Here is a 13,144-nt window from a genome sequence, read left to right as displayed (position 1 = left end):
CACAAACACACGCACACGCACATACACACACACATGCACACGCACATACACACACACACACACACACACACACACACACACACACATTTCGACATTAATTGAGAACTGAGTCCATATGCGCGGAAAGCGTTTATAACAAGTTTATATCAAGCTTGCAATATTTCATAACAGTATGAGGTTGACAGGTTTTTTCTTTCACCCTGCCCACGCCCTTCGAAAAAACACACCAATAGGCCTACAAACAGACACACACAAACACATACGCAATGTCTCACTTTTAAATTCCTGTGTATGTTTGTGTTGGTAGAAATGTACAATCAAATAACTCTATAGTCACTTTCTGCCTACCAAGGATTTTTATACGGAATCACGTTGAAGGTCAAGCTTTAAACAATGTGTTTCTTCATTTGACATTATGGGACACTGTTGGTAATGGGCCATGTTCAGCTATTTTCTATGTGTACTGGTAGAAAAATTCAAAACCCACTGGAGCATTCACAGGCGCGTGTACTGCCATAATCAAAATGAACCTTGCAACTTATCATTCTACTTCAAAGATCGTTAAAGATTTTTAAAAAAATATATGGCAGAACAAGTAACACAATGTTGGCATCTACTTTAAATTTCACGAAGCATTTTGGATACACAAAAACACACATCATAACTGTAAGAAATAACAGAGGAAAATGAAAACATCAACACGATTACAAAAGACTGTCTACATAAGCAGACACAAAACAACCTGTTAGGTTCTTAAATTTCCTCTTGAACTAGTAGCTGTTTAATGCAAGGTAATCTCCATTCTGCCTTCTTTTCTAGAAAATACTTTAAATAAACTCCGAAAAAGAAATTATATCAACAATGTCTCTGGTAAGCACAAACGAAATATTAAAGCTGGAAATCGAATTTTTGGGGTTCACAAAAGGCAAATATTAAGCTGTTAGCAAAACAAACAATCTGTATTTGTTTTGCCTTCTTTTACTACCAAACATCTAAGATTGCCTATTTAGGAAACGGGTTGAAAATGAATCGTATTTTAAAAAAAAAGAAAAACATTTATGTGAAACGAACATTCGAAAACACACGCAATACAAAAAAAAATTGCAAGATATTTCTATAATTTCACGACGCTTTTTGTATTGATCTTGCTCTTCATGAATTCACAAAACGGCTATTGGATGAGAGGCTAAGAGAGTGAGGCGCCGCGTACAGGTTTGGGTAAGAACCGACGAGACATGCAAGGATTTCTGGGTTATGCTTCCTGTAACAACCCGCCAAATTAAGGAACAAGCCGTGCGCCATTTCGGAGTCAATGGTTTTCCAAAGAAATTCTGTTTTCAATGTAAAATGAAGAAAATCGCGATCAACTTTCAATGAAACCTCAGGGGATACATACAATGAAAGGAAAAGAAGAAGAAGCAAGAGATGGATAGAAAGAGAGTAAGAAGATAAAAAAGATGATGTGTGATTAGAGGGGGAATTTAAAAAGAGGCAGGGTTGGAAAGGGAAAGACTGGGAGAGAGAAAGAGAGAGACAGAGAAAGAGAGAGAAAGAGAGAGACAGAGAGAGAAAGAGAGAGAAAGAGAGAGAGGGAGAGCTAGATGGAAGAGACAAACAGACAGACAGACAGGCAGGCAGACTTCCACAGAGTGGGACTGAGAGATTGTAGACAAAGAGAAAAAAGGAAAAGGAGAGAGAGAGAGAGAGAGAAAGAAAGAGAGAGAGAGAGAGAGAGAGAGAGAGAGAGAGAGAGAGAGAGAGAGAGAGAGAGAGAGAGAAGGCGTGTGAAGAGAGAGACAGAAAATAGGGGACATGAGCTAGAAGCGGACACGCTCATTGTCATGGAGTTAAGGGGATTGACTTGGCACTTAATGACGAGGGAGAGGGAGGAGCATCGAGGAGAGGGAAGCAAGAAATTTAGGTTCCATTTATCACAAAACGGTCATTTCAATATCGTAACTTTTGGGCAGCGATTAGCTGAGTGAAGACCAGGAAGGCGTACGAAAAAAATGACAGAATCGACGTAATAATGAAATATATTAAATAACTAGCATTTGCAAAACACAAATTCCCATTCAACAGCAAGCTCTACGCGTTTTACAACCCATATTATTACCCCACCAGACCTGTTAGCAGTCTGAAACAATCTCAACTTCCTGCGAAGCACACAAAGCAAACATTACTCTTGCACCTTTGAGCATAACGTTTTTGCTATTTTTAACCTTTACAGGAAATGTCCTTCTGATTGCTCGGCAAAGTAGTCTGTTTACTCTCCACTGACAAGAATGAGCAAAGGGAGACCCAACATAAAGAAGAATTACAAATAAAAAATATGGAAGTAGGCCGTAACCGGAAGAAATGATAACGGATCAAGTGGCTGTGAAAGGGAAGTAGGACCCTGGCCATAGATTACTCTTTCAGATATTCTGTCTATCCCATCAGATGATACAAGTCCACCATGTGCAATAAATTTGAGGGAATTACTCTAGAGCCAATAGTTCTAATCCATGTAATATATTAATTTCATTTGAAAACAAAACAGGTAATCGATTGTGAAATAATGAGCTACGTTCGTCGGTCTTTTCCAACAGATAAAGACATAAGGGGAAATGTAATCTTAAATGGAAGATTATGTTAGGCAATGAAAGATTATGCGCAGCAAAGAATTATTGCGCTCACATTTTGATGAGTAGGACGAGTGAAAAAGCGTAGTTAGCCAGAGGAATACATGTATTTTTAAAAAGGAAAAAAAAGAGTAAAATGTATAATATCTTAGAGGCGTGCCGTCTTTATATTTGTGTATGATATTCTTTTCTTTTTCTTTTTCAATTTGTGATTGCTGGGGTGGCTTATCACCAAGGAGGATTTACGATGGGTTAAGCAACTAGGTTTATATGTAATAGGCAATTAATATATTTTCCAAGTTTAGAAGGCTGATGCTTTGTCAAAACTGTTGTCTGATCAGTTGGAATTTTATCGGATTATTTCAGCCAGACAATAATTTTGAAAAAGCAATGAAAGTGCAAGATCGTGTTCGTGAACATTCTTGCGTTTGTATGTCTATGCTTTCGCCTGAACAAGAGTGAGATACGATGTAAAACTTCGTGCGGTGAATAGCATCAACATCCACAGAATGTTTCATTAGCAGAGTGAGCCAAAAGATCACAGACGCTGAGGCGTTATGTTGAACTTCATGCTTTTTAGAAATTTGTAAATGGAAGCTGAATCATGGCTTGAAAATCTGATGCAACATCGATCATAGGAGCCGATAGTAGAATCATTAGGGAAGAAAATTAAGACTGGTGTACTTATTATCTACTATTGTACAATGGTGATGGTCATATTATTTTTTTTATATCGTTTGTTTGTTTGTGTTTCGTTTCGTCTCCCTCTCAACGTGGTGTAGTTGAAATAAATATCGGTGACCACTTATTTTTGCTAATGCGCTATTCATGTTTGTTTTTTCTCTTTCAATGATAAATTAAGCAGTTTGAAAATAGTATTTACGGTCAATAACGAAAAAGAAATCAAAAGGACCGTGCTGTTGGGTGGAAAATCAAACTTTTAAATTATAGGGCCCTCTTTCTCTGCGGTTTGTCCTTTCAGCCAAAATGTAATAAAATAAAAAAAAACACCCCCCAAAAAAATAAAAAAATCAGACTAACGGAAATGACGCAACCCATAGAGGGACGACAAATACCTTTTAGTTTTCATGTAAAAAACCCAACAAAAATATGACGATGCATGCTGGACTATACTGTATTCCCACTGCTTTGCACGGAATTGTTCTGAAAAGGTAGGAAAAACACAGACGCAAGGTCTTCCAAACAAATGTTCTATCTATCTATCTATCTATCTATCTATCTATCTATCTATCTATCTATCTATCTGATTGTCTGTCTGACTGTTTGTCTGCCTGTCTGTCTGTCAGTCTTGCCATCTAACTAAAAATATAGACAGAAATAATACCGATACGATTGCAGCACGAATAATTACAAAACTTCAGCACCACCGCGTGTTGAAGCTTTGGCAAACGCAACACTATCATTGATAACACCCGGGTTGGATAAACTGGGCACAAGTAATCGTGTTACAAACAGATGCAGATATCTCCAACACCCTTGGGTCTTGCAAACGGGCTAACATTCTGATATCGATTTTTTGTTGAATTGACTGAATAGAAAATGAAAAGCCCCCCCCCCCCCCCCCCTCTCCCGCACACACACACAAAGGAGTAAAAATTTAAAAAGAACAACTGCAAATTTACAAACACACACAAAAAAATAACCAAGGGAGATACATAATGAAAAATAGCACCCGAAAACAAAAACAAAATTAATCTTACTAAACTCTTTATATGCCCTTCTACTAAATACCCTGCCGTTATCTAACACAACAACAGAATTCAATGGATACGGCCATTTTCGGTCAGTAGCAGAATAAGATCAACACTTTTCATGTTTTATAGCTTGATCACGTCGTGACTCTCATAACATTCGTCACTCGGCCAAGCGATAAAAAGTCATTCAAAATTTTCACAAGTTCCTTAATAATTAGAATAGATACAGCCTCGAAAACAATCAAGATCCGATCCATCTGGATCAAAGAAAATACATTAGAAGATGATTGACAACACTATCGGCCTTTAAAAGAATGGAATGATACTATATTATTTACATAGTTTGATAGAATCTTGTGTTTTGTTGGGGGGTGTTGTTTTGGTTGTTGTTGTTTTTGTTTTTTGTTGGGGGGGGGGGGGTTTGGGTGTTTTTAGGTAAGTGTTTTACGGCGCTCACAACTGCATAAGGTCATATGAGCGCGCGGGACACATTAAACTTTTTCAGTTGGTAGGAAATTTTGAATTTTGCTCGGGTGGCAGCCGAAGCCCACTCTTATCGGTTATGGACTACCAAGGGATCTTTAACGTGCGCAGTTTGCACACGAGCCCTCCGAGATTTTTCGCCCTTGTCCGAGAAGGCTATGTGTAGATCTTTCCTACCAGAAGATCAGGGGTGTAGCTGAAAGAAAACAATAAGAAGGAGCCAAAAAGTAGCAGTAGAAAGGCTGCAGAAAGAGTCGGGAGCCCAGAGGAGGGGTGGCATAGGAGGTGAGGGGTGGGGATAGAAAGAGGAGACGAAAGCAGACGAAAGAACGTTTTTAGAGAGCAGGAAAGGAGGTGAAAGGAGACAATTTTAAAAAGAAAATGTTTCGGTCTCTACCCAGATTCGAACCCGGGACCTTTGAATGAGAGGCCAAAACCTTAACCTCTAGGCCACGAGAGCCCCAATCTTGTGTTTGACAATATTTTGCATTCAGGCGACCTCGAAAACTGAAAAGTATTTTCTTTTTTAAATACAGATGATGCGACCGGTGCAAACAAAAACTTGGTATCTCCTTTCCCGGATAGTCGTTCTTTTGGAATAATTTTATGTATTACATCTCTCTTAGAAAAAATTACACCCCCCCCCAAACAAGACATTGTGCCGAAAACGTTTAAATAATAATAAAGATTTCGCGACTGGAAATTTAACAACCCTTCTTTTAGTATCTCAACAAATAGGAGTCAATCTAATAGTAAACTCGTAATATACCAAATTTGACGCTACTGAGCTAGCTTTGGGAGCTGCTAAATCTGGAATTTTGTCTCTTAACTGGGCGAAGACACGAATGGTACATGGAAAAAGCCGGCTTTACTGCAGTAACTACAAGGAACAAATTATCCAAGAGAAAAATAATTTGTCTTTTGAGGTTGACAGTATTCACGAGCTGAATGCGATCTTGTACTAACAGCAATTTCTGAAATTTGAGAGTCTTTGTCACAACTGTTAAGGCTACTGAGATATCTTTCTGTCGAGTCCAAAATCATTTCGGTTCATGCTCGTATTCCGCTCGCATTAATAAAGGAGACCCTTTGTACAGTTTCTAGTTTTCTCGACTGGAATTCAACACGTTCAAAGTGATTGGGTGACAAACCGGAAAACTAGCGTCAGAACTATGTATCCTTAATCAAACTTATCAGAGTGTCATGGTTAAATCCATACAATCACAGACCTTTGTTTTAAACAGATGGTTTTAGCTGTTTTTAAACCAGTACAGTCACCAAAGTGCCAGTGTGGAGAAGCGGACCAAATGTGTGGAACAAATCCTCCAGCAGTGCAGGAAGACAGAGGGCTCTGAGACACGTAACATTGACATTACATAAGAAGATGTTCTGGGCCAAAAGGAGAACTGGGCGGGACGGCCTAGTGTGATTTCTATTGTTACGCGATCGAGAAAAATAAGAAGACAAGCTATTTAACTGAGCTGCAACTTTACTTCTCGAGGAACCAAATATCACCACAATGATTTTTTCCTAGGGTTCGCAAAGGATTTTCCCATTTCACCGAATCATAAACCACCAACGGTGTATAACATAGTATAGTACGCCATTCCCTTTAAAATGGTGCTTTCCACTCTTTACAGCCTTTTATAGAAATTCTGCCAACACCATCGTTGGGGCCGCTTTACACTGTATTTTAATACAGAGGGGGCTAATCTGAATTAAAGAAGAATATTCAATTTCCCAATCTCAATAGATATAGATGACACCACATAGATAGAAGTCGTTGTGTCCGCGTTAAGTTTGCAGCTTTGCTTTTTACACAGAGTCAACAGAGATAGAAAAACTGGAAAGAATGATAACAGTAATGAGTAATTATACTAACAAGGGAACGCTGTTGGCAAAAACTCAGTTAGGTATAGATATATCTAATTGTTTTTTGAGTCAAAATTTGTCAAAAATATCTTCAGATTTTTTCCTCAAGCAAAAAATACTCTTCCCGAAACATGTTACCAAACAAAAAAGTCTAAACATCAACATGCTTCCATATTCCCTCACCCTGGAATGAGAAGAGAAAAAATAGACAGAGAAGAAATAAAAAAAACCAGGAGATAAAAGAAGAGAAAAGGAAGAACAAAAGGAGAAAAGCAACAATTTTGAGTTTTTGAAACAAGAAACCGCCCGTGGTATTTGTGGTCTCTGATAGATGTTGAATTTCGGGTGGTATTGATTCAAACAAAAACAACTGAATAATGACAAAATCATTCACCGCAATTAGCTGAGTGACCTACTCAACACAACTCGTGGATCAAGTTCTAGATCTAGTCCATACACAAAGTTTGTTCTTACGTGCAACAGATCATTTAAAGTAACGGGTTTTTTTTCACTGTCTCACAATAATATTGGCTTAGACAAGAAGACTTCTCTTATCTCTGAGAAGACGTCATGAGACACTCGGGTGATCTGCGGGTTATCACCTCGAGGCACTCAGAAAATGGGGCCACGCAACACAGCAGTGATAAGAAAGCATCAAATGAGCAAGAGCGCTGGTAGCAAAGATAACGTGTGTCCATGCTAAGCAAACGGCTAATCAATCGACTAATGACACCAGACTGGAAGAGATTCATAAACAAAAGTGCCTACATGGGTTTTCAACCTCATATGGTTAGCATCTACGAAAGTCTTACTTTTAACTACAATCGGATACTGCAAGACTATCCCTAATCGCCATTGCTTGAACCATTGCTTCCTATTCTTATTCACACACACAGGGCAATTTCGCATCACCAGCTGCGTTCTGAAACGGAAATTCACATGCACAAAAATGTTTCAAAAAATATCAATACAACCGCAGAACTTTGAAGACCGAACTCTTCACAAGAGAGAACATTCATCTAGCGGGGATTGTATAAAGTTTGGCTAAGGCATTAATTAATTCCCCCAAATTTAGCTTAAACAGTCCACTTTGTAAAGATCTGACCTCTCTGTTTGTCTCACTGAAGGCTACATGTTTACCAGCCAGTCCAAAGTGTCAAACATCAGTTGGCCAACAACCAAAAGAACCATTATTTTTTTAACTGTTTCATTTTTATGGACGGAGCTCGAAAATAGTACAATGAAGCATGGGTCTGCTGAGCTGGTCTAGCTCTGACCACTCACTTTACAGTCAAGATTGCTCTAATTCGATACAGAAGAATAAATAGCACCTATATATAGTCTACATTCACAGCGTGTTAACGACAACGCGGGTTATTCCTTGCACTGAAAAAGTCTCTGTCAGGCTTTTCTTTATCGGACCACTCCTCAACGTCTTACTTTTATGTCGGCTTAGATACAGCTTTTGCATATATTATAGCAGACATTGAGCTCGCTAATGTTTGAGGTTACACACAACTAAGTGTCATTATTACCCGTATATTTGAAACGCCTTCACTCATGGTGTTTACCATAAATTCTACAGATGGAGCTTCTTCTACCCTCCATGCCCAGTCTCGAACTTACACTTTTTGTACTGAAAGCAGCAGACATAACTTCCGCAAACTGGGCGATTCTAGTATTGGAAAGGAGGAACGGTAATATTAATTTACACGATGAATCATTTTGGCAAGAACCGATTAATATAGATTTATGAAAATTCTAAAAATATCCATACGTCGTGAACGTACATCACAGAGAATGATGTACCTAAGTAAAGGTCGTAGCAATGGTACTTGCAAATTAAACCCCTATGAAGTAAAATTATGATTCCACTATGAATCACTACAAAGCGAACATTAAGTTGTATTTAGTTGCATGTTCCGACCAGTCCATCACTGATTATGCAGAATTAAGATCAAATTGCGCTAAAGTCATAATGTACACATGGTCGGAAGGTAGAATGAACAAGCATTAGACAGAAAACTCCCGACAGACTATATCAAGCTGATCATATACTATTCTTGCATATGTCAGTTCTCGCAATTTGGACCTGATTGATACAACAGTCTTGGAGCTTTAGGATTTGGGCTAGGAGTCAGAATGTAGATGTACAACCCCCCCCCCCCCCCCCAAATGAAAAAAACACAAAAAAACAAGAGGGGATTATGACGACAAAGAATGGATGATCAAGATACATCAGCACTTAGCAGTCTAGAACGATATGCCTAAAGTTTATTATTGATAGGAAAGAAAATAGCTTAGTGCTCTGTCCTCCAGCTCATAAGGAAAGTAAATATCAATTAAACAATGCATGAATTTAGAATAAAAAATCAGACAATGAATCGCTGATCATGAAAATAAATAAAATTTAAAAAATAATAAATACATAAATTAAAAAAACCCCAAACAAATTAATGCAATTGGTGGGTAGCAATTCTAGTACAAGGAATATAGTACAATAACCCATCAATATCGCAATTTAATGGCATGAAATAACTATTTTATCATAATGATATGCCTTGACGGACTGCATCATCTCTTTATGTTTTCAGCTTAATGTTTTTTTCCAAAGAATCTTTTTGTGGATCCACCCGAACCCCATCCATAACGTACCCCCTCCCCCTCATTTTCCCCCCAAATCTCCTATACGTAAAACGCCAATAAATAAAAGGAATTTATAAGCAAATGTGTTTTGTAAGGAAATAAATCAATTATATCAATTATATGGATTAAAGATGAGATGATTAATTCGTTTCATTGCAGGTTGGGGATGGGGGGGGGGGGGTGGTGGAGGGGCTGCAATTTAAGAATTAATTGTTTCAGGGTACGTCTAAGGTTGCCATAACACTGTTTCCTTCTGTGTTCTGATTGGCTCTACTGATTGGCGCTTCATGGTTGACAAATTTTTAATCGGTTAACCGTTTCATCCTTTTTGTGCTTGCATTTTTAAAAAGACCTCATTAGAACTCCCCAGATGATACTACAGCGCCTTACCTGGCATTTACTATAAGAGAATAAGACCACTTCATCTGGAATCAGAGTTCGATAACAACAAGAGAGGGTGGTTGGTTATTCATTTAATTTTTGTTTCTATCACTCCAGATAAGAAAAGGAAACGAACGTAAGGCTGTACAAAACTCCAGGGGATACGGGACGTAGTATGTGTGTCTGTGTTTCTTTTTTGTCTTCTATTGTTTTATTGTTTTATTTGTTTTTAGTTTCATTTTGTTTTATTCTTTTCTGTATAATTTGTCTTCTAAGACTTTTGTTTGCTTGTTGTTTTTTGTTTTGGGTCTGTTGGTTTCTTTTTGTGGGGAAGGGGGATTAGAAGGGGAGAGTGTCTTTTTGTACGGAATTGAGCTTTTGAGGAGGGAGGGGCTGGGCATAGTTCTAAGTTTCCTACGTCAAAGTCCTGAATTCCCTTCAAAGTCCTGAGTACTCCTGGTCTACGTTAAGAAATTGTTGCTTTGCGTTTATGATTTATTTCTTTAGACAGAATGAGACCTGCCATTGAATTGAGCTTTTTGCATCGAAAGTGGGGATATCCGAGCGACCTCTAAATGGGAGAAACACCAGCAAGGAACCGAAACTCCTTCCCAAGAAAATCAAACATCCCACCACATGGGCAGAATCAAGTAAGTTAAAAAAAATGCTAAATTGCACAGTCTGTCTGAACCACCTACAAAACAACGATCCAGGCCAATCATAACTGCTGCACTGAGGAAAGTATGGCGAATTAAATGTCTAAATGGTCTAAAGTTTTTTTTTTAAATACGCTGTTGTACAAGTTAGAACTGATTCTATACTAATGTTAGATAGCTTCTAAGTCAATGCAGAGGAGTTCAAATCTGACGTACTACATTATTGTTAGTTACTCAAGGATAATTGTTGTTGGCTATAGCAGCGTCAAATCACACAAAGTCAGCTTATTGTATACTTGATGACCATTGTTTCTGAAATCTACGAATCATGAGTAAGCTCCTTTGATCTTCACACACACACACACACACACACACACACACACACACACACACACACGCACACACATACACACACATACACACATACACACACACACACACGCACACACGCACACACAAACACACACACACACACACACACACACGCAAACGCACACATACACACACACAAATACATACATACACACACGCACACACATACACACACATACACACATACACACACACACGCACACACGCACACACGCACACACAAACACACACAAACACACACATACACACATACACACGCACACACATATTTACTCGAACACAGAGATTATATAGCTCACGACTCACCGGCACACGTGCGAAAGAGCTCATCCACGTCCAGTCATCCGCCGCTCCCGATCCTTCTTCTCCATAAGCATGCCTCTTTGTCCTGACGTTCTCTTGCCCATAACTCGGGTGGTCTTCCTCTTCCAAGAACGCCCCGAGGTGTAGCTCCTGGTCTTGAGAGATATAAGGCATCAGAAGTTCGCTGTTTGAGATTCCCCGCTCTGGAAGATAGAGCTCAACCATTTCTTTGATGGTCACTTTGTGAGTCAGTTCTTCCCTGAGTGCGCTTATTTCGAGGTAGAAAATTACAATGGAAGAAACGAGCATAAACGTAAGGCAAGTCATCACAGCGTATAGAACACGGATGTGATGCTGAAGAGACGAGAACTTTGGCAGAAGGATCGTCTGTTGTGGTATGAGCAGGCTGTCCGTACGTTCGCTGGTGGAAGATGAAGAGCAGCAGCCATTGTTCTCCTCACAAGCTGGCGTCCCTTGACTACCTTGACTACCACAAGGGCAGAGACGATTCATAAGGTGATCCTTCTCATGTTGGGTCAAATCATCTTTCACGCAGTCTTTGGGTGCTGTCCTAATGTCATTGACTGTTTGGTGTCCATTACTGGACTCCTTGTGACAGCTAATCATTTTGGATCTGGAACGATGCAAATAAATAACGTTATGATTAAATTTTAAATGGTATTTATTCTTAGCAAAGAAGATGGATGGATGATTGGGTGGGCAAAAGCATGTGTATGTCTTAAGGACGGCTTAACGAAATGCTGAAACAACAGAGGAACTGATGAGTTAACAGAGATAGGAGACGGGTGGCTATGTAGTTCCTTTGACGATATAAAGAACAGTAACTAGAGGGTGTAGAAAAAAGAGGACCCGCTTTAAGGGCATTAACTCGTTCATCTCATCAATTTCAACAAAACGTGGAACAATTAAAATCCAACCAGGGAGGGGGGCAAATGTGTAAATGTAAAGAAAATCAGTTGGTGAAATATCAAGTTTTTCAAATTTCAACCTGATTGGGTAAAAAGAAAATTTCACTCCTTTATGTCGTTTAGTTACAGGGGTGTGATTTGCCCATTCAGGCTTCAGGACGAGGACGGTAAAACCACAACAATTACCTATGAATAATATCTCACAGCGCTGAGAAAGTTTTGGAGAAGTTTTGGGAGGAGACGGTGTTATTGTTATGCTGTATAAGCCTTACTTCAGTGGGATGGTACCACATCCCACACATCAGGAGGGACCCGGATATGGTTGTAAGAAAGGTCTGCGAAACACCTTTTGGGCAGAAAGTTTACAAATGAATAATTACCTCATCCCCCCCTGCCCCCCCCCCAACTTGAGCCCACCCAATTACTTCCTTTATAATTATTTTGACAGTTAGAGTCTTCGGGAAGAACCCACAAGCAATCGAACTCATTTTGTTTAAAAGGATGTCCAAAGAATCGGCCCAGAAACACGCCGCAGTGTTATTCAGATTGTCCAGTCGAGTATTGAAGCTTGTTTGGAAAGAAATGGTCAACACCTGGAGATTTAAATAGGGACTATCTTTCTCATGGTCATTTCGCAATTCAGTTTTATATTACTTTTCTTCTTCTTCTTCAAAAAAATATGACTATTTGAAATAGAACGGTGTGGGTGATTTTTTAACAATTTTTTTTAGGATTTTGGCTAAAATTTTATCAACTTGATATCTTCAGAACATATCAGTCGAGTTTTTTCATATTGAGAAAAGCAGTGCCCCTCTGGGTGAATTTTATATTTCTGCAAAGTTTTATAAAAATTGATACAAAGAGGATCGAGTTAGTGAAGCGTAAATGATATTTTTTAGACACCCGAATAGAAAAATTGATGCATAGATTGACTGATGAGTATAAATGACTCGTGAACTCATCAACACGCCATTTTATATCATTTAGACAATACCATGTCTACAGTGTCAGTTTGAGTTGAGTTGGTTACAGTGTCCCAGCAAGAAGAGTTGTTGTGTGAGAATCAACCTCACGTCATTTAGATAAACAGAGAAGAGCGCGCTAGATGGATAGATAGATAGATAGATAGATAGATAGATAGATAGATAGATAGATAGATAGAT

At 38.8% G+C, this 13,144-nt stretch overlaps 1 protein-coding gene across 1 annotated transcript in view; it reads right to left on the bottom strand.

Moving 5' to 3' along the window:
- The window catches only part of LOC101853608 (gliomedin-like), a gene marked incomplete in the record, with an annotated part of 98,532 nt that overhangs the window by 65,596 nt on the left and 19,792 nt on the right, over positions 1-13,144 (bottom strand). Inside the window, 1 exon segment of the mRNA XM_035968655.1 lies at positions 11,056-11,686. Coding sequence (XP_035824548.1) covers positions 11,056-11,686 — 631 coding nt within the window.

Source organism: Aplysia californica, unplaced genomic scaffold, assembly GCF_000002075.1.
Source record: "Aplysia californica isolate F4 #8 unplaced genomic scaffold, AplCal3.0 scaffold00072, whole genome shotgun sequence".
NCBI classification, from domain to species: Eukaryota; Metazoa; Mollusca; class Gastropoda; order Aplysiida; family Aplysiidae; genus Aplysia; species Aplysia californica.
This window is presented reverse-complemented; position numbering and strand designations above follow the sequence as displayed.